At 41.4% G+C, this 25,298-nt stretch overlaps 1 protein-coding gene across 6 annotated transcripts in view; it reads right to left on the reverse strand.

The window, feature by feature from the left end:
* Positions 1–25,298, reverse strand: part of KLHL32 (kelch like family member 32) — a 176,855-nt gene that overhangs the window by 114,632 nt on the left and 36,925 nt on the right. For all 6 annotated transcript variants that reach the window (XR_008444235.1, XM_054021347.1, XM_054021346.1 and 3 more), the window contains 2 exons: positions 16,590–16,678; positions 13,710–13,890 (listed from right to left, as the gene is read on the reverse strand). Coding sequence is in view for 5 of the 6 variants with exons in the window: in XM_054021347.1 (XP_053877322.1) it covers positions 13,710–13,890; positions 16,590–16,612 (204 nt within the window). In the remaining variant the exon portion in view is untranslated. The remainder of the gene's footprint in view (positions 1–13,709; positions 13,891–16,589; positions 16,679–25,298) is intronic.

Here is a 25,298-nt window from a genome sequence, read left to right on the forward strand (position 1 = left end):
TATAAGCATATTGCTGCCTCCTCCCATTCCTTGTTTCCAGATGCTAAATTGATATCAATGGAGCTAAAATATAAAATATTTTTCAGTATTACTTTTCCAAGTAAGCAGTTGCTGAAATTGCCACAGATATATTATGAAATGGTGAATATGAAGAGGGGTGGCCTGCTCAATTGCAAATAGGAGAGTAGGTGGTCGACAAAATAATCTGTTTTAAAATGTGGTCCATGCTATGGGAAAGTTTGCAAATGGACTCTGTAAGGATTTTTCCTAAGCACTCTTGTGATTATTAGGCCTAAAAATGTACCCCAGTTGTAAGTTCATATGTGAAAAGCATGTGCATGTTCATAAGATATAAATAAAAGGTTTTTTTGCCTGCTTGGAAATTAACCATGGTCAAGAAGTTCTCAATAATGAATGTTATGAACAAGTGCAAGAGAACCAGACAGAGAAACGGGATTAGTCCAAACAACAAGGACCTGCTGATATGGTTCAAGGACTGTTGAAATCATGATGGTAAAACCAGAAGATTTGATCCGTTAATTTCTGGCTTCACAATTGGTGTGGCAGATATTAAGCCTAACTGGTGGACAAAATATTGAGGTGATGAACTATGCAGCCCACTTTTTCCCCAAGACAGAAGGAGCAGACCACACTGAAAGTTTTTCTTCCTCAGAGGAAGGCCCATAGGGTTTGCTCTTGTTCAAGGAATTTTGTTTTTCCACTTGTGAGTTCTGAAAATCACCATATCATCATGACATCCAACTCTCAGCCCATCAGTAGGGATACCCAAGGCCGACTCTAGGTTTGCCGGCTCTAGGAATGCTGCCCCTGGAATTGTGCTGCCCCAAGCATGTGCTTGGTTTGCTGGTGCCTAGAGCCAGTCCTGGGGATACCTAATTGCCGGCACCGCAAAGATCTTGTTCTGCCTGTCTTCATTTTGGGTCACTTTCTGTTCCCGCTCCTTTCTCCTATCTCTCACTCTCTCAGCTTTTCATCAAATCTTGAAATCAACTGCACTGCATCAGCCCAGAGAGATAAGATGAACACAATTCTGTCCTGTCTAAGGAGAAAGGACCCAACCAGATGATGTCTCTGACCAGTATATGAACCAGAGTCCAAGCAACATGTGTCGTAGTCAGCCTAACACCCAAAGCATCCATTTGTAATTGACCAGCTCTCCAGTGTTCAAAAAACATCAACAAAAGCCATAATTCCTCTCTTTTCTATCCTCTCTCTCCTCCACCTTGTGTCTGTCTGTCTGTCTTATAGAAACAGAAGTGAATACTCTTCACATATCTGGACTGAGAGTAAAATTAACCCTTTCCTTTTCATAAAAGAATGGTTGTTAATAAAAGTAAAGGGACTTTGATACTTTGCCTCCAAAAAGATATTTTAAAGTTTCTGACTGAATCTGTTTTGCATAATCACTCCATTTTAGTTTCAATATAAATGCTTGCTTTAATTTCTTCTTTCTTGTGTTCGATCAATAAACTTCCAACTTTAGACTGTATTATTTTGGATGTTTCCAAGGAATCAAGTAAAATAAATGCCTCTGTAGAAAAAAAACTCCCAAACCTAAGTATCACCATTTTAATGTTGAGTTGATAAATGCCTTTACTTCTTTTGGCCATTGAGATCAATGGAACAGCAATACATAGAAAAGGAAACTTTCACAGAAGGTTTTTAACAACTGTGTCTATTTTTGACGAGATCACAGATTGGATTCACAAGGATGACATTTGTCAAATGTAAAGAATAAAAAGTTAAGTGATTAAAGAAAGGGAAAGCAGGAAAAGTACAGCTCCCACTCCTCTGTTGGATGCAGAGGGGAGTTCCGCCTCCTTGACTGGTGCATTGAGAACTCCTCCCTGCTCTATGCGCTGGCTCATAACTGCTTTGATGTTTGGATTTTAACAAATGCAGGACATGGATGATTTAGTGCTTCTGGAGCTTGATGTCAAAATGTACAGGATTAACAGTCATATAGGATCGATTCATCTACAGAACAAGTAAAAACTTCCTCCCACAGAACAAGGAAAACCATTAATGCTCCTCAGCCACATTTTAAAAGAGAACTACCATGTCAGGATGCAGACAGACAGACAGACAGAGGGTCGATTCTAAGGTGAGCAGTGTGGTTGCCCCAAATGCCAACTTCCAGGGGTCGACAATCTGATTGGTCGTCCATTTTTTGCTCTGCTGATGACTGTTCAGCCATTTATTTTGGGGGTTTTTTTGCACTGGCCAGCAAAAGAGCTAGGGACACTCCTGCACAGAACTTCTTGCATACATGACTAGATAATTTTCACTTACTTCACTAGATTTTATTTTTTTTGAAGATGTGAAGCAGAGTGGCAGAGATGGTTGCAGCTACTGTTTTGTTAATAGTGTCTAATTCTTTTCTACTACTGATGTGTGTAAGAAGGCTGCTCTTGCTTTTTATAGTAATTATAAGGTATTTTACGGATTTTGAAAACTGTTTTATTTCAAATAATCAGGATCACACACATGGTAATTCAGAATTATGTTCAGATGAGTAACACAGTGGAAGAGAGAAAATGTTCCACTGCTAAGATATTGAAGCATTACAGATGCAGATTATGCTAGTCATCTAGCAGCATTCCACCAAGCTGTTTGTAGAGTCAAATGTGGTGGTTTCAATGCTCACAATCAATATGAAGAGTATATTCTAACCCAATCATCCTTCTTCTAGATGAAGACCTACAGTCTCATTTCAGATAGCAGGAATCAAATCAAATCAACTGAAATGAAGTAGACATTATTTTAAGGGTCACTCTGTTGATGCTCATGAAGTTACTGCGGTGTTCCTTAAAGGAAGAAAATTTCATGTAAAATTTCCATATAGCATAATAAGTAACATGACAGATAAAACATATGCATTCTGTGATGGGCCTCCCTCACCTGGGGGTTGGGTTGCAGGTATGTGTGTTGTGAGAGTCTGGGAGACTAGGAAATTGAAACAAAGTGTTATTGAGGTGGGTGGAGCGGCATGTCACCAGTTCTAGGGGAGGCAGGTGCTGCTGTTTTAGGGCTCTGATGGCATTAAAGTTTGTTGGATTTTTAGACAATGTGATCTTGTCTCATTCCTTCAGGTACTCTGATGTTATTCAAATACACACACTCTCTCTGTATCTCTACACATACATACATACGCTCACACTATTTGCTGTAGCTAGCAAGTGCCACTATACCCAGGGAACTCACTCAAGGTGGTGGAGAGTAGGCAGTGTTTCTGGTGTTACCAGCCACACAGAAGGACAGTTTTAATCTCTGCTAGAGGCTCCATAAAAGCTCTGCTTGTGGAGATTGCAGTAAGGACCCACTAAATGTGTGCATCCTATGACTGCCTCCACAGCCAATAAAAATACCACTTTGGGGGCTTCCCTGACAGGTTTTGGGCACACAGGAGAAAACAGGTAATGTCACCCACCACAATCTTCCTTCTGACAAATGGCCTTCCCATTGCCAAGTCCCTTCAGTAGCATAGACACTGGAGTGAATCTGAGCCAGTTTCTCTAACATCCTCTGTAACTATTTCATACAGTTAGGGTTGTCAACCTTCTAATCGCACAAAACCAAACACCCCTGCCCCACCCCTTTTCCAAGGCCCCACCCCCACTTGCTCCATACCTCCGTCACTCGCTCTACCCCATCCTCACTCACTTTCACTGAGCTGGGGCAGGGGGTAGGAGTGCGGGAGGCCAGTGAGGGCTCCGGCTGGGGATGCAGGCTCTGGGGTGGGGATGATGGGGGCTCTGGGCTGGGGCAGGAGTTGGAGTGCAGTGGGGGGAGGTGAGGACTCCGTCTGGGTGTGTGGGCTCTGTGCTGGGGCCAGGAATGAGGGGTTTAGGGTGCAGGAGGGGGCTCAGGGTTGGGGTAGGGGGTTGTTCAGCAGGGGGTTCAGGGTGCATGGGCCCAGCGGTGCTTACCATGACTGCTAGGAAGTGTCTGCCAGATCCCTGCAGCCTCTAGGTGCATGGGCAGCCAGGGATGCTCTGCACACTGCCCTTGCACCTGCAGGTGCTTTCTCCGCAGCTCCCATTGGTCGCAGTTCCTGGCCAATGGGAGCTGTGGAGCAGGCACTTGGGGTAGGGGCAGCACACAGAGCCTCCCTGGCTGCCCACGTACCTAGGGGCCACAAGGACCTGGCGGCTGTTTCTGGGAGCCATGCGGAACTAGGGCAGGCAGGGAGCCTTAGCCACCAGAGTTTCTTTTTGACCTGGTGTTCTAGGGTGAACAGACAGCAAGTGTGAAAAATCAAGAGGGGGGTGGGGGTGGAGTAATAGGAGCCTATATAAGAAAAAGACCCAAAAATCAGGACTGTCCCTATAAAATCGGGACTCTGGTCACCCTAGGGTGTTCCGGTAGAGAACAGGACACCTGGCAACCCTACATACAGCAGAAGTAAGTGGCCCTGAAGAGCAAAGTTCAGCCTTAGCAAGGTACATTGTACATGTAACAAAATACAAATAACCAGCTGTGCTGAATATATGGAAAGATATCAGTTGACAATACTTCTTCCTGCCAGCAATGAAATAGGAGACTCAAAACTCTCTCAGAGAATGGGTACTTATGAAGCAGCTATGAAAGTTACAGGAGAAAGGAGAAAATCTAGTTCTATTTGGCTCATCTTGAACCAAAAGTATTTAAACTAAGAATTGAAAATGCTCACTATCAAAGATCCAAGTAGTAATGACATTTTAAAATCTGATCTTATTGATTTAGATTGTCCTGATCATCCAGATTACATGAAAGATTTTTGTCTTTTTGGAGATAATTCAGTGGTCTGACTATAAACCCATTCAAATGGAAAAGAAGAAGAAAGAGGGTTGTTCAGACTTTGAGAAATTGAAGCTTTTCATTAAAAACACACACACACACACACACACACACACACACACCCCCAACCCACCCACCCAAGGTAATAAAATCAGCTGCAAACAATCCAAATGTGTGCTAGTAAAGTCATACTTTTTAGTAGCAATGCTCCATATCTGAACCCTGGAGAAAAGAAGAATCTCTCAGTGGAAATCACGTAGCTCGTTAGTACAATTACAATGCAACTATACATCCATTGACTAACCCAACTTTCCAAAGACCGCTCAAGACAATCTAATCGGCCACCTTAGGCAAAACTACAGTCTGCCACTACCCCTCTTCTATTCATTTAGTAGTCTGTGGGAAACCCCCAAGTACCCCCCCACTGCTGCCATCCCTACCCCCCGAACCTCCTGCAGCTGTGTTAGACGATGATGGGGCAGACCCCGGTCTGGGGCTACCAAGGCCTCTGGGCCCTGGTGACAGACCCTGCGAACATTCAGGCACCAGCAGGAGGGCAGCTCCCAGCTCCAAGGGCCCCAGTTAAGAGGCAGCAGCTAGCTCCCAGCCATTATGTCCCCACCCCACACAAGGCTGCCCAGGCTGAAGGTGCAGATCTCCCTCACACAGGAGGCAGCTTGCTCCTTCCCACTGGACAGAGTGGGGGTCACCACACTTTGGCCCCCCACACCTGACTCCCCCTGCTCAGCCCCACACCTTGCATTGCCAGTCCTCCACCTGGCCCCAAGCAACCCCTGCACCTTTCTGGATGAGGTCCTTGCTGTCCAACTTGCAGCCTGTGTCACAGTTCAGGGGACATGTATTTCCCCTCAGTAGTCCAGCCAGGGACATCAACTCTCAGGCTTCCAGCTCCCCAGTGGTTACTTCTCATGGGTGGAAACCTGCATCTCATTCCCTTCTGACTGGGGTGTTTCTAGACTGCACAGTTCCCTGCCTCCACTGTGTTATTCTCAACATGCACAGGCTTCCCAAGCATACCTGCTTGCTTTCGTTTCAGAGACTGTTAATGGTCTGACTGCCCACAGTTACAGATACTGCACAGCTCTTTTTATGCTAGCCTATTTTATTCTTAAGATAAAAGCACTACAGTGAAAACAAATTAAATACAATGAAAGAATCTACATCTGTACGAATAAGTTTGTCAGAGATTTCCCCCCCACACACTTTACTCTGATAAGAGTTCTGATTGGCTATTAGTCCTTCCAACTCTTCCCTAAAGATTAGGGGCCCACCTTGGACCAGAAGTCCTGTCCATTTGGTGGATCAGAAAAGAGGCCATGAGCCAGTTTAAAACCAGGCTATTTTCTTTCTTTGTCTGTTGGCCCCTAGCGACTCCAGTTTGAACCAGTATATTCAAATCTGTTTAGGGGGTGGTGTTTCTCTGAAACTGTTCCAACCTGCATGAGTTTGCCTAACCACCCCCTGCTGTTCTCCTATTTACATTTTCCATGAACATACATTCACAATCCCTTAACACCATAAACAATTGCATTTTTAATACAATGGACCCCAATGTTATTAAACCTAGTTCAATAAGGTTTAACTTAATTCATTAAAGCTTATTCAGGACATTGTCAGTCTGTCACAGTCAGGCCCCTCTCTCCCCGATCAATTTCAGAGGCCTGCTGCAAACAATGGAGGGGCTACAGCTGTCCAAAAAAAGATTGCAAGAACCTTCTATAAAGCAAAGTATAAGCAATGCCTATATTTCGGTTGCCTACAAGGTTCTCCTATAATTAAGGCTGGGTTATTGAAGGGATCTATCAGATCGGTCATTCTGAAAGCAATATTAAAAATCAGTCCATAGACAAAAATCATTGGAAAATTTGATCACAGTAAGGAAGCATAATCAAGGTAAAAAAGTATAGTCACTTATGTGAAAAAGAAGCAATTCTCAGCTATTGATTGTGGTATTTCAATTCACAAGGACTAAGTTTACTAGCAGATATTGGTATGCTAAAGTTATTTTTAAGAAAGGCACCCCTTATCTTACTCTCTCCTGCAGGAAAACACTTACAGGATTACACATTTTCAGCTCTGGAGCCATCTAAAGTTCATGCAGATATAAGAGAAAGTATGTACCCCATTTTCAAGATACTGTACTACCCCTTTTATAAAATTCAAAAACAAGCAAAAGAAAAACTTCAAGAGTCTATGTAAATGAGAAGTACCCAATGGGCTTTTATTGGGAGTTTCATGGTATTTGTTGTTGTTCTTCGAGCCCCAGCTCCTGGAGTCCTGTGATTACATGAGAATCTCACTTTTTTAAAGCAACGAAAGCGAAGTTTCTAGCCCTCATGGTTGAAGAGAAAACCTGTAAACATGACCCAATGAAGCCTCAAGGCTCAGAAGCCAAAATGTAAACACTTTAAATAAAATCATGATTTTAAGCCGATCTCATGATTTTTTATTTGGGGGGACAGTTAGAGGGAAGCTGATTCATTATGTTTGGATGCTTATTGTTTCTATGCTTATGCATTATGTTTCTATGCATCTGAAGAAGTGAGGTTTTTACCAACGAAAGCTTATGCCTAAATAAATCTGTTAGTCTTTAAGGTGCCACCAGACTCGTTGTTTATGTTTGGATGGTTAGGTTTGGCTATGCTGCATTTATTTCCTTCCTCACTTATTATCACCCCATGCAACGTCAATCTTCTCACCCCACAACTTCCTAACGAAGTTTGTGTCTACTAATAGCAGCTATTGTTTGGTTGATTTTCAGCAAAGAAGTGGTACATTTTTTTCAGCAGATATTTACAGTGTGGACAACGTGTCCCACTAAATTATAAAAAATTTTGAGGCAGATCAAATTACTAAATTCTGCATTAAATCACTCCCACAGTATTTTTCAATAGAAATGATGTATGCAGCTTAATAATTTGAACCATCTTAAAATTGTTATTTTTTTCACAGTGTAGCAAGACAAAAATTTGCAATGACAATTCACCAAACACCAAGTAACCCAACTGGAAACAGGGTGAGTCACAGTGCCCCAATCTCAAGGTCAATCAATCAGTAAGCAAGACAGGAGCTGTTCTTGTCACACTGCTAAAGAACACAGGGCAGGCAGGCAGGCAGCCGCCCACTCTTCATGAGAGTTGCCAGGCATTAGAGGGGGGTGGGGAATGAGAGAAGAGAGTGTGCTGGGAGGGATGGGAAGCCATGTGACTACCACACAACTCTTGCAAGGGGTGGGAGAGTAATAAATGACTGAGAAAGAAAGGAAGCTCCAATCTTAAGTCCCCAGACACCTAAGTGGAAGTGGGGATCGACAGGAGCCCCATTCTCCATCCCCTAGACTTCTTCATAAGGCTGTGGAGCAATGGGAGCTGCATGGAAGTGGGAGGCAGCAGGTCCTCATCTTTTCTTCCTGGATCCCTTTAAAGTATCTGGGGAATACTTAACAGCAGTGGGTGCATGCATCCTACCCTAGACCCTTTCAGCTGGGACAGGAGGCAACAAGATTACCCCTCTTATCACCTCCCCGTTGCAAGACTGTGGGCACCAGACAGCAGGCAAGAGAAAATACCTCCATAACCTCAAGCCACTCAGAAGGAGAGTAATAAAAAAATCAGGCTGGGAGGAGAAAGAGCTCTACAGCCATTCCATGGGACCAGGAGAGGCTATGGCAAAAGATCTGGCTATAAGAGGAAAGAGTCAGCACCTATTCCCTCTGAAAAACCAGAGGAGGCAACCAGACTGGGGCAGGGGAAGACTGAGTTGTCAGCAGCAGAATCAGACTGCAGGGGGAAAAGTGCCCCTCTCCTCATTCCACTCACTCCTTGAAATCAGACACAGGTGCCCCAACAATCTACCCTCCTAGGGTTGCCAGGTGTCTGGTTTTCAACTGGAACACCTGGTCAAAAAGGGACCCTGGTGGCTCCGGTTAGCACTGCTGAATGTGCCATTAAGAGTCCAATTGGCGGTGCAGGCAGGCTCCCTACCCAGCTCTGCATAGCTCCCGGGAAGTGGCTGGCATATCCAGCTCCTAAGCGAAAGGGCAGCCAGGGGGGCTCTGCGCACTGTTCCCGCTCGCAGGTGCCACCCCCGAGCACCAGCGTGGAGCCATCTGGCTGCCCCTCCTCCTAGGAGCCGGATACGCCAGCCACTTCTTGGGAGTCACCTGAGTCAGCACCACCTGGAGCCCACACCTTCCCTTGCACTCCAACCCCCTGCCCTAACCCTGAGCCTCCTCCCGCACACCCAGCTCCCTGCCCCAGCCCTGAGCTCCCCAAACCCATCATCCCCAGTCCCACCCCAGAGCCCACACCCCCAGCCGGAGCTCTCATCTCCTCTTGCACCCCAATCCTCTGCCTCAGCCTAGTGAAAGTGAGCGAGAGTGGGGGAGAGTGAGCGACAGAGTGAGGGGGGATAGAGTGAGCAGGGGGCGGGGCTTTGGGGAAGGAGGGGGGGGCGAGGTGTTGGGTTTTCTGCAATTTGAAAGTTGGCAACCCTATCAAGGCCCTCTGTACGCCAGGAAGAAGAGGAGAAACAGGTGTCCTGGCTGCATATGGCCAAGAGGCAACATAGTAGGATCAGAGTAGCAGCCGTGTTAGTCTGTATCCGCAAAAAGAAGAACAGGAGTACTTGTGGCACCTTAGAGACTAACAAATTTATTAGAGCATAAGCTTTCGTGGACTACAGCCCACTTCTTCGGATGCATATAGAATGGAACATATATTGAGGAGATATATATACACACACATACAGAGAGCATAAACAGGTGGGAGTTGTCTTACCAACTCTGAGAGGCCAATTAATTAAGAGAAAAAAAACTTTTGAAGTGATAATCAAGCTAGCCCAGTACAGACAGTTTGATAAGAAGTGTGAGAATACTTACAAGGGGAGATAGATTCAATGTTTGTAATGGCTCAGCCATTCCCAGTCCTTATTCAAACCGGAGTTGATTGTGTCTAGTTTGCATATCAATTCTAGCTCAGCAGTCTCTCGTTGGAGTCTGTTTTTGAAGTTTTTCTGTTGTAATATAGCCACCCGCAGGTCTGTCACTGAATGACCAGACCGGTTAAAGTGATATGCAAACTAGACACAATCAATTCCGGTTTGAATAAGGACTGGGAATGGCTGAGCCATTACAAACATTGAATCTATCTCCCCTTGTAAGTATTCTCACACTTCTTATCAAACTGTCTGTACTGGGCTAGCTTGATTATCACTTCAAAAGTTTTTTTTCCTCTTAATTAATTGGCCTCTCAGAGTTGGTAAGACAACTCCCACCTGTTTATGCTCTCTGTATGTGTGTATATATATCTCCTCAATATATGTTCCATTCTATATGCATCCGAAGAAGTGGGCTGTAGTCCACGAAAGCTTATGCTCTAATAAATTTGTTAGTCTCTAAGGTGCCACAAGTACTCCTGTTCTTCTTTTTATAGTAAGATCAGCAACTCACACTTAAGAATAGTGCATATATCTGGCAGAAGTGTTCTCTCCTGTTAAGTGTGGAGGGTCCCCTCTGATAGCAATAAGGGAGAGAAATTGGGAAAATGTACTCAAAAACTGGAAGTTAAATTGATTTAGTAGTCATTACAGTGAAAGTAACTGGTTTGAAATTAACAGCGTTCCTTATATGTATATAGCAAGCTAAACCTCAAATTTAACAAAAAAAGTTATCAAGTTCCAGGGGAGGACGAAGATCCTGTTTAGACAATTAAGGATACAGAATAGCTCACAATACGTGGGTGTTAAAAACATATAATTACATTAATGGAATGAAAAGGTCACTGTAAAGGCATTTAATGCTACAACTACTATAGCTAAAAATTTAACTGTATTTTGTTACTGAAAACAGACTTTTAAAGCAATTACTCCTTTAGTCTCAGAATAGTGTCAAGGTGACTCACTATTTAATGAGATTTCAAAATAAACCTATAGATACAGTTTAGAATCTCACTTTCTCTCTCTCACACACACACACGCACACGCACACGGTAGGACTGGTAACAATGCCTATAATTAAGCTTGCACACTTCCAATAAAAAGACCTGTTTTTCAATTGCTTTGAATTTCACCCAACTTTCATAATTTGGGCTGAAATTTTCTATGCTGGGTGTCTATGTCAAACTGAAATGTTTTGGAATGTTTCAGCCAAAATCATTCAGCTGTTTCTGAGAACAAGGGACGGGAAAGATATGTTATTGTGCCATGTTAAAAAATTCTAGTGACTTTTTCTGTGAAAAGCTCTAGTACCCCAATGCTTTGGAGCATGGGCTTTAAATTTGGCAGAGGAGTCATCCCCATAAAAATCCACCCAATGTGGCGAAGTTTTAAGCCTTTGGGCGGGGGGAGGAAGCACAGTTCACATATGCTCAGTAGTGGCTTACTAGAACTTCACAGCTAAATTCCCAGAAGATTCCAGCCACAGTGGGCATGCTGCAGCCTGGGGCCTAGCAGGATTTTTCCTGCAACTGCGGGCTGCTGCAGAACATGCTGGGGGTGACCACCTGAACTGTGAGCAGGGAGCCTGTCTCAACTGTGCTCTGAATGAACCTCCAGCTATGCAGAGGGAGCGCGGAAGAGGAAGCTGCTTGGTTTGAATGAAGAGTAGAGAAGAGCTGGACTTGCAGCAGGCTTAGGGGGAGTAAACAGGGGATATGGACCCTGTGGGGGTTGGGGGAGATTAGGACTTCAGTCTGGCAGTGGGTGAGGAGACTGGGAATCTGTGTGGCAAGGAAAGGGCGATCTGACAAGCAACTGGAGGAGAACAAACTGGCTGGGCAAAGACACTGGGTAAAAGAGCCAGAGAAGGAGGGGATGCAGATATTGCATGTGGAGCATAAGAAGGGAGATTGGGAGCCAGCGGGTGTGAGGAACATGAATGGGGTGTCTGGCAATAGGGAAAAGGAGAGAGATCAGGTGAGGAGCTGGGAAGAGAGGACTAGGAATGGTGACAAGACTGGGTCAGGGAGTTTGAAGGGATGAAATTAGCACTTTCTGGGCAAGGAGACTGGGACTAGCTAGGTGAGAAGAATAGGGCTGGGACAAGGAGCCAGGGGAAGGAAAGAGACAGGGATAGGCTGGAGGGACAGGGCAGAAGTGATCTAAACAAGGCAGGAGTGGTCCAGTAGTGTAAACTCCCCTCCAAAGGCTGGAAGGGAACTTCAAGATTTCCCAAGTCTCAGCATGCCACTGCTGTCAGCAAATATATGAGAAATCCTCTGGTAAAGTGTCACATCCCCCTTTAGTGATGGTCCACGTAGAAGATGACAACCTACTATTGCTATTATTTACTCTTTTAGCGCACGTGGCATAGGTCTTTGCTGTAGATCTAAAAGTTCAAACTTTCATGATGATCCATGGGGGCATCAACATGCTCATTAATGATCTGGAAAAGGGAATGAACAGTGAAGTGGCAAAGTTGGCCAATGACACAAAATGATTCAAGATATTAAAGTCCAAAGCAGACTGCAAGGACTTAAGGGATCTCACAAAACTGGATGAGACCAGGCAACAAAATGACAGATGAAATTCAACATTGTTAAGTGCAAAGTAATGCACATTGGAAAAAATACTAACTCAGGGATCGGCAACCTTTGGCACGCGGCCCGCCAGGGTAAGTCCCCTGGTTTGTTTACCTGCCGTGTCCGCAGGTTTCGCAGCTCCCAGGCCAATGGAGGCTACGAGAAGCGGCACGGGCCGAGGGATGTGCTGGCTGCCCTTCCCGCAGCCCCCATTAGCCTGGGATGGCGAACCACAGCCAGTGGGAGCCGCGATCAGCCAAACCAGCCTGGCCCACCAGGAGGCTTACTCTGGTGGGCTGCATGCCAAAGGTCGCCAATCCCTGTACTAACTATACATATACAGTGATGGGTTCTAAATTAGCTGTTACCATACAAAGAAGATCTTGGAGTCACCATGGATAGGTCTATGAAAATGTCTCCTTAATGCACAACAGTAGTAAAAAAAGGTTAACAGAATGTTAGGAATTATTAGCAAAGTGATAGAAAATAAGACAAAATATCATAATGCCATTATATAAAAAAGTATGAATGATGTGGAAAGAGTGAACAGAGGGGCTGTTATCCACAATTGCCCACAATACTAAAAAAGGGGTCACCCAATGAAATTAATAGGCAGCAGTTTAATACAGACAAGAGGAAGTGCTTTTTCACACAACTCACAACTAACCTGTGGAACTCACTGACATGGGAAATTATTATGGCCAAAAGTATAACTGGCCTCAAAAAAGAATTAGATAAGTTCATGGAAGATAGCATCTTGGCTAATAGCTATTGATGGACCTCAGGCATGCAACCCCATGCTCAGGGCAACCCTAAACCTCTGACTACCAGAACCCAGGAATGGAAGACAGGAGTGGATCACTCTATAATTGCCCTGTTCTCTACATTCCTCCATGAAGCTCTGCTACGGGCCATTGTCGGAGACAGGATCCTGGGCAACATGGGCCATACTGACCCAGTATGGTAGCTCTTATGTTCTAATATGATGCCACATAATGGAATTCCCACTTTTTCAGTTTGCTTTTTTTTTTAAAACTAGGAAATTACACAGACACAAACCCCTATACCTCTGTTAAAAGAACATTCTTAAAAAGTCCAGACTCCATATTAAAGACAAAAACTAAATTATACTCTTAATTAGAAAAAATTGCAAATATTCACACTTACAAAAATTATGGATATTTTAATAGCATGATATGCAATTAAAGTGCAGTATGTGCATTTCAAAAAACATAAATCTCATCCTTTTCAAAGACTCAGTTTTAAATTATAACTTGCTCAGCATGGAACCTGCAACCATTTTTTTCTTGAAGTCTCATCATATTTCTTAGTGATTTTATAAGGGAAGGAAAATGCAGAGTTAAAACTTACTCGGAAATAATCACTGCATGCTGCAAGTACTGCCTTATGTGCATGGAATTTCTGGTCTTCTGCAATGAGGGTGATGTCACACAGTATACCATCACTTCTTTGTTGGTTCAGGGCCGCCAAGACAGCATCATTATGTGAACTGGATTGGCAAAGCCTCTGACCTGTCAGCATTTCTTGAATACTGCAAATGAAGGAAACAAAGATTCTATCAACAAATATAAGACCCATCTCCGAGGCTCAGTAATTAATGCGGATCAACGTTTCTGGTTTAAAAAAAATAAAGCAGTATGTGCCCAGACAGAGAGACTCTTGTATGTGGTATGTTTAGCACAGGAAACGTTTCACATAACTTAGTCTTATTTAGGATAGAAAATGTGTTAGATTTACAACAACTCAAGGGCCCTGATTCTTTTCTCCTTTACTCCACTGTTGGGTTCTGTGTTCTGATTTATACAAGTGTTAAGTAAGAGGAGTACAAAGATTTAGGGCTTTATCATCTTCTCACAGGGTAACAGAAAAACAACCAAAGTGGCCTAAAGTAATATATTAGTAGAAAGGAATATTGAACATTCATGTAACTACGTCTACAAATGGTCTGGCTCACGTATTATCACCAACAACAGTTTCTACTACTAGTACTTCATAAAGAATTCTTCTGATTCTGTGCAAGCCAGAAGAGATTCCATCTAATTTTTCCATAGCTATGCTGGTTTAGCTGAACTAATGGAGGTTAAAAAATAGTTCTGATTAGTTAAAATTGTCACTTAAAAAAGCAGATATGACTCACAAGCAGCAGATTTGTGATACCAGAAGGTTCAATTTTTTTTGTTACTATTACTTTTCAGATAATACCTACAATTTAAGGTGTCAAAGCAACAGAACATAGTATTCCTTATTCCTTGGTAATATTGTAAAAGTGGTTTCAACCAATAATTAGTCATTTGATATCAACTTTTGCTACATTTTCACTTTAAAATATGAGCATATTTTAAAATATATAAGTAGGGGCTAGATTGCTGAGAAATTAATAATAGACTAGAGACTTTCACCTTTAGGTTGCGTCTTTAAACCCAACTCAGAATGGCTGTAACTTAAAGTTGTCAGATGGCTACTTGGTGGTTTGTGTTAAGGGCTCAGGTGACTTTTACATGGTACTAAGGACCAATCCAGGTGCTTTTGCAAAAGCATCTCCTCTAAATCCCTGGTGTTTGGACAAAGCCATGGAGCGGATAGTCCCTGAGCTTCCCTGCCTAAATCTGCCTGATCCACGTCTCCTCCACTCCAGGAAATGGAAAGGACAACCTCATCATATGTATATAAAAAAAAATACATGGAATGGAGAAAGAAAAAAAAATCCACATACAACTGGCCAGATACTCTGCTGGGCTAAATCACGTGAATTATATATGAATTTATACCACCTGAGGGGCTAATCCTTTATTCAGTTTCACACCAAAGAAATAAGTGCAAAATAACTTCTGACTATTCTGCTTGTGGAATCCTGTTCATATACAATAAAGTACAGTTGTCAGGAAAGACAATCCTGTAAAAGTGATTTCTTGCTGTTTTACATTTATTTCCTTTCTGTAACTCCATAGCAAATGCACTAAGTCAAGTCAAGATTTAGTATTTTAAGCAGTTAGTGCTGTAAATTCAACTTGATAACTGAAAAAAAATAAATCCAGCTGTGTTTTTTCAGGTTCATTCTTCAGCACCAACAATAAGGAACCCGGAACCAAAGCAAAACAAGCAATTCTGTTACTGATGCTTGAGGAACAATAGAAGACAGTTCGGTAATGTGCATCCTCCCTTCCCATTTCTAACAGGAACAAAACACTGATTTTGTCCATAAACTCAGCAGAGTTAGAATCAGAGGGAGCAAATATTTGTAATGCACAACGTCAACTTTTAGTAATTTTTCTGATTACAACCACATACCATGCAACTATGTTTGTACGTATGTACATCTTCGACAGTTTCAACTGAAAGTTATAAACATGAGAGCATTGATTCACAGGCACACTGTGCCATTTTGTACCATTCTGCGAGTGCAAAGTGGCCATAAGCATAGTAGAGCTAGACAGTTCATTATCCCCCAGGTGTGAGGGAATCTTCCAGTGTTGGGGTCATGGCAGAGGAAAAGGATGTATCGTGGGATACCATTGCCAAGTTGGTCCCAGTGAGATGTAGGCAGTGGGTATAAAATAGAGCAGCCTCCAGGGAACCAGGCTGGTGTTAGGTCCTGCAGAAATTCCATAGCATGAATATATTTTGTATAGCACCTTCTGTGCAAACATTCCCAAAATGAATTCAATAATAATTATTGTCTTAAGTAAAGTAGCCAGTAAGAAGAATAAACAAGAAACAGATTGAAGCATCAGATGGATAAGGAAAAATAGAAATGAGAACTTTGGAAGGGAAGGAATAGGAAGTGTATGAATAAGAATGCATTGCAGCCTTCTTATAGATGGCCATTGTGAAAGTGCCCCAATCACAGCAAACAATTGCCAGCCACCATTATGGCTGCACCAGTGCAAAACCCCATTGATTCCAGGGTTTTCTTTGTCTACACTTTGGGCATGCACTTGCATTGCAAATGCCCATGGGCAAATTCCAAATTCCTAAGGACATAAAGAACAAGAAACAACAGAGAATTGAAGAGGATTGTGGGGTTCAAGTAAATTACTACTGTCTCATGCATGCTTCATGTTGTTCGTGATAATGCCAACAGCAACACTTAAAGCAATCTCTTCCAGGTTATAATTTGGAGATCCAGGTGTTAAATGAATGCTTTTGTTAATGCATCATATGCTGACTAATGTTTCAGTAAACACCATGCTAAATGACAATGACATCCTGCACTGTTTTAAAGTACCATACCTGAGGCACCTCTCAGATGGCATCCTTCACGTTTGTTCTTCAGAGTCTCAATACTTAAAATCTTGTGGAGGAGGAAGAAAACATTACAGCTAAAAAAGACAGAGAAGGTATATTAAAATTTGAAGCAAAGGCAACCTTAACCTTAAAGGACAAAACTTTTAGGAGGCCAAACTCAAATGCAACATTTTTTGTCCATCCTTGGCACAAAACATTATTGGATAGATTGACCCTGGCCTAGAGATAACTTCCTCCCCTCTTTTCTTCCCCAGCACTTCCTACATAAGCCCAAGTGACAACTGCAGTCACTGAAGTCACAGGCATGCACCTTCTCTAACACTAGGGAGGCATATTACCCAAACAAGGTGGGGAGGCAATGCAGACCCTCAATACTAGCCTGCAGAGTTGGCTGGCAGGCAGGGCCACTTAGAATGGTGCAATGTGCATACTCTCCCTGCCCACTAGACAGCTATGGATGGATTACACATCCACAGACACAATCCATCCTAAAGATCCTCCCAAGGTTAGTGGGGCTCTTCACTACCCTCTATTCAGAGCACTATCTGTATTACTTTCCACCACCCCCCACCAGGTGTGTGATTGCAAATTAGTTTATGATTGTTAACTCACTCTACCATAGCAAAACATTGAAGTATTGACTGTCAAAGCAAAAAAAAAAAAAAAAAAAAAAAAAAAAAAAGCACTTATCACCAATATAAACCTGTATGGAAATAAACCAAACAAATGTGATGAGATGACAATGTTGTTGACCTATAGACTACAACTAATCTTCATCCTGCTCTTCAATTTATATCCACAGAATCATAGACATGTAGATTTGGAAGGAACAACAAGAGGCAGGATTGAGTCAACCTAAATCATCCTTGACAGGTGTTTGTCTAACCTGTTCTTAAAACCCTCCAATGATGGGGATTCCACAACCTCTTCTTGCATCTGAAGAAGTGAGGTTCTTACCCACGAAAGCTTATGCTCCTAATACTTCTGTTAGTCTTAAAGGTGCCACAGGACCCTCTGTTGCTTTTTACAACCTCCTAGATAACCAGTTCCAGTGCTTAACTAAATTTATAGCTGGAAAGCTTTTCTAATATCCAACCTAGATCTCCCTTGCTGTAAACTAAACTGCTTATTCTTGTCCTACCCTCGGAGAGAACAAAACTGATCACCATCCTATTTATGAAAACCTATTACATTAAAAAACACCTGGAGGATTAACTATAATGAACATAATTTATATGACAGCTTGAACTGAGGCATTTAAGTACATTACAATAGATAGAGAACCCCTTCCAAACTTTGGCAAACGAGTACAGGTAGCACATTGTTCTCCTTCCAATAGCTACTCCTGGGGAAATTCTGCACATGTGCACTGGTGCAGAATTCATGGGTCATGCAGAATTTTTACCCCCGCAGAAAATACATTCTGCAGGAAAGTTGCTTCAGTTACACCTTTTGCCCACCAGGGGGCTGTGGGTCAGGAGGCATGGCATATGGAGGGGGTGCAGACAGTGGGGGCACATGGGGCTGCTGTGCGGGGGGTGACACAGACTTGGGCAGGAGCTGAATGGGAGTGGGGGTACAGGGACACATGGGGACAGGAAGGCAGGGGTGCAGGGCCTCATGGAGGGAGGGTGCAGCTGAATGGGGGTGCAGGGATATATGGGGACAGGCGGGAGTGAGTGACTGAATGAGAAAGGCTAGGGGTCAGTCGGGGTCTGCATGGTGGAGGAGCCCTAACAATCCCTCCCTGTCCAAAAAACCCCATTCCATACTTCTCCCACCCACATCCAACAACCCTCCAATTTCACACCTAGGCTCCTTCCCAGCAATTACTTCTCTCTCCCTGAGCTACTCCATTATCCCTGAGTCCCCCCCAGCCAGGACCGGCTCTAGGCACCAGCAAAGCAAGCATGTGCTTGGGGCGGCACATTTCCAGGGGCGGCATTCCGGCCATCCTTTTTTTCCGGAAAAATCCACCCATGTACAAAAAATAATAATAATAATACGTGAAGATCAAAAAAAATCTCCAGTAGTGCAATAGGAGCATGACATGAAAAATATCGGATCACATCGTGACACAGTCACTCAATGTGAATGTGTGTAAATGTTAATGGTTATTGATTAATTAAATCAGGAATCACGATTACTTGTGTGTACTGTGCCCTCCGATCGGCGCCATTCCCGCCAATTTCCGTGTTGCATCAGTGCCAGTGGTTATAGGGCTAAAATGCCGGGACAAAAACAAAAACGACTTTCCGGTGCTGCCTACCAGCAACAAAGAAAGAAACGGCAAAAAGATTTAGAAAAACTCTCGTACTTCAAATAAATATTTTAAAAGAGTCAACAATCAAGGAGAAAGCTCTAAGCAATGCATTAAAAGTGATTATTTATCAACTGATGAAGACCAATCGAACCAAAGATCATCTTTATCAACTGATAAAGATGAACAACAATCTGACCAAAGATTATCTTTGCTAACTGATAAAGACGAACAATCACAATCCATCCAAAGATTTACTTCTTCAGCTGAAGAGTCCAGAAATGAAGAACTGTTATCCAAATCCAAGAACAATTATTGGAAGGTGGAGACACTGACATAGGATCGGATCCAAGTACATGGCCGACAATAATTACTGATGCAATGCTAATGATTATTGTGATTAAAAAGTCCTTCAAAACGAAATCCTAAATTTCAATATCCATTTAATGAGTCGAATTGTCGATTTATGCCATCCAGTATGAAGAAAAAAAATGAAAAATGGGGAACAAATTAATAGATTGTGGTTAGTGTATTCACAGACCGAAGACGTAGTTTTTTGGTTTTGCTGCAATTTCTCTGTTTTCATTTTTTTTTTTAATTTTAAACAGTCAAAAAAACAAACAAACAAAAAAAAACCCTGCAAAGTGCAAACGTGTAAAAGCCAAAAAAAAAGGGGGGGGGCGGGGGAGAGAGGCGGCCAACATTTTTTTTGCTTGTGGCAGCAAAAAACCTAGAGCCGGCTCTGCCCCCAGCCTTTGCACGGCTTCTGAAGTCTGCACATGCGCTGTGGGAAATACGTTCCTGTATTGTAGCTTAAATGAATCATTACTCAGAGTTTTGTATTAATATGCCTAGTAAGGAATCTATTTGTCATAAAACATTTCCTGAATCTTTTTTGATGTTTGTATTGCTGCATAGTTGCTGACAGGTATTTTGAAATAAATTACCAAAATAATTGAAATTGACATGATTATATTGTGTTATTTTGACAAAATGGGCAGAAATTTGCAGAATTTTAAAATATTGTGTGCAGAATTTTTAATTTCTTGGTGCAGAATTCTCCCAGCAGTAAACAGTTAATCAAGACATAATATTTTTTTTCACTTTTCTATCACTGTTAATTACCCAGGCACGTTTGTGTGTGTGCACGTGTGTAAAATCAGCTCTCTCTGATATTAGACCTTCCTCCTGCTGCCTGATTTATTCACTGATGCCACAATCTGGTGCTTGTGTTATCACATGCTTCCATGGCAATAAATTTTGATACCACCAGCATCTATCTGTGACATTACCAAAGAATGTAAGCAAGAGAACACAGAAGAAAGCGGTTTGCTTATGTTCACTTTGGGCCTAATTCTGCCCCCTAACCATTACTTGATTTGTGCCAAGGCTTGCCAGGGCTGAACCGCAGCACCTCCAGGTTTGGCAGTTCATAGCCCTGGTACCTCCGGGTTTGCCGCATTCGTTATGAAAGTAAAAGAATTGGCTGAGCCCAGCACCTAATTTCTTGAGGCCTGGCACTTCTTTCGTTGCAAATTAAGCACTGTCCCTAACTCACATTGAATATTATAGCTCCTGTTCACCCGTGTTATGATTTCTTCATTATACATTATCTAAGGGACAGATTCTGCCTGGACCTTACATATGTATATAGCGGGGGCAGGGAAGACAAAAGAAGTCTTCTCCCTTCTTCCTCCCACCTTGCATGTGCTGTCTAAAGACCAGACAGAGTTGCAGCTCCTATCCCCTTGTGAGGCACAGTGGCATAAAGAGGGTAGGGACCTCTCTGCCTCCTCCCATACCTCCCCAATGCACTAGGCCTACACTGGACTGGTGCAGCAAAGCAGAGTAAGCCACAACTCACAAAGATGTCAAGTAGCATACATGCTCCCCATAGGCAATGCAGCACCACATCACCCCTTAAGATGAGCAGTGCCCTAAAGGCAACACTTTATTCCAAACTACAGATCATCCAGGAACGTTTTAAAACAAATGTAAACTAATTTAGCCCTAAGAGTGTAATGAACTGAACTGTATACTTGCGTGTGAAATTAGTCTCACATTCAAGCATATTTATATTAAATTTTAAAAAGCCCTACATTCAAAGAATGTTAAGGTCACAAAAATCAAATACTCAGAATTAGGAAATGCCAGAATAACGTTGCCTGAGCAACCTTGCTTCAAAACCCTTATGCTCATGTATGATGATACAGTCTTTAATTACATGAACACATATACTGTGTTGTTTCTCCCCCCCCCACAGGACACCTCCACGTTGCCTGGCCGCCAGCAGAGGGAGAACTGAGAATAAAAGGCAATTTCGTTACTCTCACTTCTCGTACCTGGCCTCACAGAGGCACCCAGAAGCCCACAAGAGCTATTGCAGGAAAAGACCTGCTCAACCCCTGCAGTGCTGCTGTGGAGAAGCTCAGTCACTCCGTGGAGATGGCACACACGCAGTCTACTTGTCACACAGGTGAGTACTCAGAACAGATGGAATCTTCAAACAATTTTTCTGCCAGCTCTATTGACCATGTGGGAACTGAGATTTGAAGAGGTTTATAGTTTGGTTGACTTTGGGTGAATTTTCAAAAGAAGAGCAAAAAAATCACATCCTTGTCACCAATGCAACTTCCCTGCTCCAAAGCATCAGGTGTTAGAGCTACTCACACAGTTGTAACAAATTTCTATTATAAACAGTAAAAAACATATTTTCCCTAACTCATTTTCTTAAATGGCTGAATCATTTTTGCTGAAATTCCCTCCCCCTCCGCCCCCCCCCCCCAAATTTCAGCCTGAAGCAGACACCCTCACCAAAAATCTCAGCTTGAACAGTTTAAGTTTGGCAAAAGTTATAAGGAACTGAAACAGAGTGGTATTTAGACCTTGCATACAAATTATTTTCCATTAATGTCCTGTAACAGATTAACTAGAAGAAATCTATGCTACTTTGGTAATTTAGGAAATAACTTGTATAGGGAAAAACTGATATGGTTTACTGTTTAATGTAATTCACTGACGAAAAGAAGGGAGCACAGTGATCTATGAAGAATGAAAACTTTTTTCCTCCTCTCGTTTCTTATATTCTACATTTCTTTTATTACAAGACAAATTTGGTAAGGGATGAAATTATAAAGGTATATGCCTCTTATTCTAATCAGTATTGTATCAAGATTAAAAATACTTTAAAATGAAAAATAACTTCTGTTTATAGACAAGTATGTTTCTAATTAACAACATGAAAAAAGGAATATAAAAATGATACAGTGAGGTCCTTCCCTCATACACCACACACTAAAATATTTGCTTGGGAGTGGATTTGGTTCTTCAGGACTGAAATATAAACCTTGTGTGGGCTCCTAAAATGGGAAGATCAGATTTTTTACTGCTTGCCATATTGTAATAGGTTGAGAACATTTAGTTCCACAATAGTTCTTTTGCAGTTTTCAGAGACTGATGCTTTTCTATGCTTTGAAAGCAATTTAAAAATATCATAAGGCCAAATCTTCATCTCATTTAAGCTGGTAGAGTTCCACTGACTTCCAGGGAGCCACACCAATTAACACCAGCTGAGGACCCGGCCCTATGATTTTTATTTTTGTTAATGATATTGCTTTGGCTTCAATATTATTGATAACAGAACAATCCAGAAAACAAACTGTGTGTTAGTTAGTGGTTACTACAGAGTCAGCACAAAAATGTGCTGAATTGGTCTTTTCAGATTTTTTTATGAGCATTAGCTAATGATTTATTATTGGTAATTGAATAGTAAATTTATAAAAGATATTTGGAATCTAAGGAGGACAATCTTCATAGCCTTAAATACATTTTAAGGTAAATAAAGTTTTGATTGGAATTTACTTTACAGTGTTTCCTTAAAGCTGCCTACATATACACACCTTTGTATTTTCAACTCAAATTTACTGTCCTGGATTAGCATATAATCTAGAATTTGTAGAGTTTATTCTCCATAATTCAGGTACAACCCTTTCATCCAACATGCATTCCAAACTAACACTTTTAAAACCTGGATGTCATTGATACTTACAAATTTCAAAACCCCTTTTATCAGGAGTTTTAGCATTTGATATCCTCTCATCTTTACATAACCTAACATTCCTTGACACAAGGAAATGCTAAGCATTATGAAGGTTGAAAACCTAATATTGTCTGTTCTATTTAACTGCCTCGAATTACTAAGTCGGTTTAAAGGATTAGTTTATGAGTTCTGGGATAAAGTTTTCTGCTTAAACCAAAAGTCATCATGTGACCTAAATCTCAATGCTCTAGGAGAATATTCCATTGTGTTGGACAGATTGACTGGAAAATAATAGGCCAAATGGAAAGCACTAGCTTCAATTTAGATGTTAGACAATATATATGGAAAATCCTTGCCTTTGTTCTGTTCAATGTACAATTTGAGATTATTTGACTCTTTTAAATCTATTGTTATATTAGTTATCTTATTCCTGTTACACTGAATTAACACTGTTTTTTCTCTGTCATTCCTTCATTATTGTGGTTGGTGCATAAAACAGGCCACAGTATTAAAATTACCAAACAAAAACTAAACAAAGATGGAGATAAAAAGTTGGGAGAACATTAGGTTAGGGGGAAAAACATGAAAGAGATACTATAATTTTTCCCAAAAATCATTGTAAACCCAGGAAATTCAAAGCTAAAAAAAAGTAAAAGAAATGAAAATGTGTATGAAAGTGTATAGTCAAGGTACCCAAACAACCTTAACTCTGCTCTATAACTATATCATCGGATAACCATATGATTAATACATATTAGTGTTTTGAGTCCCAGATAAGATTTTTAAAAGACATTATATTTTTACATTTTTTTTCCTCTTGGTGTAACTACAGGGGCTGAGGTAAGATTAAGGCCGATGGTGCTCTGTGTGAGCACAGCAAGCTGCTTATGCCACCCCATGTTGTAGTACTGTGATTTAAGATTTTAAATATTGTTTTAACTTGTAATAACTTGCTATTACTGATGTAGTTAAAAAATTGTTTGTTTACAAATTATGATTTTAAGTTGCTAGTATCCTTTTAAATGGTTTGTCTCCCGCCCCTCAGCATTTATTCTCAAGTATAAAAGGTCCATTCACATAGCTTCAGAAACATTACTGTGATATCCAAAATGTACTCATGTTTCCAGAATAATATCGAAGGGCTGAATCCTCCTGTTTTTAAAAAAAAACAAAAACAAAAAAACGAACAACTATTCATTTAAACAAGGTTAATGTGGAGTAAGAACAGCAAAAATTTGGCATAAACATATTACTTTTACTAACAAAGCCATAGTCAGTGCTTATAAAGAATGCATCCAAGTGTATTGAAATCAATAGGACTTGAGTTGTGTAACTACACAGATGTTTGCCTAATTTGTTTACATTTATTTCCATCTCTTCCACAGGATAATTTACAAGAGGGTAAGTACTTCTGTTTATTCCAAGATTTAATATTAGCATTGGTACCAGCAGCATCTGATTTTTGTTGTTTTTCCTTCTAATCTTACTCTTTCAGCTTTCTTCACAACTAAATATAATTTGTATACTGCAAACATTTCTTTGGTTGCTTTGCCTCAACTAAATAACAATTCCCCAATTGTGAGTGCAATGGGACCATTTATACCTATAAAGTTACTTATCTTTGTGTTATCAGGATCAGGGCTCAAGTGCCTGAGTGTATATATACACACACCATATTTTGTTCAAAACACTATTCAGATCTGTTTTATCCTCAGGCTAGCAAGAAAATATATCTGTGTATGTGATACCCAATCAATGATGGCTGAAGGCTTGTAGAGCTTTTCCATGTAATATAAACTCAAAGCTCACCAGGCTACAGTTATTCCAAATATCAACAACTTTAATGTATTTACTCCATATAAATATCAATCCATGGTTATTCTCAACCGTAGCACTATAATTTTGACTGTACCGTGCCATAATTATTTGCAGTGGCCTTGATAATTCAGAGATACAGTGATTTAAAACCCAGAACTGAGAAATGTAAATCAGCAGGAGAGTGGAGATTATTTTAAAGCTATTGACTCATTTCCCCCAGGTGCTTAGCAGAGTTGCCGAGACATAATAGTGGGAAATGTGACAAAACCACCACAAATAAGACATAACATGGTTTTGTATAAATTTGTCTACTTAAGGCAACCGTATACTGCTGATTAATATATTATGTACCAAAAAAAAAAAGTGAAAAATGTTATTTAAATTGCAAAGTCAAGCAGTCAAAGTTAAGAAGATGCAGATATATGGTTGTCCATGCTACCTTTATTCTGCCCCCCTGTGCACTGAATGAGGCAGGGGTCCTGTGGAAAAAAAAAGTATGTGATCACATAATTAACGAGCATATTATGATGCATGTGCACAAGGGGGCAGAATTAAGGTTGCAAGGGCAACTGTAAAC

Source organism: Malaclemys terrapin, chromosome 3 (assembly GCF_027887155.1).
Source record: "Malaclemys terrapin pileata isolate rMalTer1 chromosome 3, rMalTer1.hap1, whole genome shotgun sequence".
Classification (NCBI taxonomy): Eukaryota; Metazoa; Chordata; order Testudines; family Emydidae; genus Malaclemys; species Malaclemys terrapin.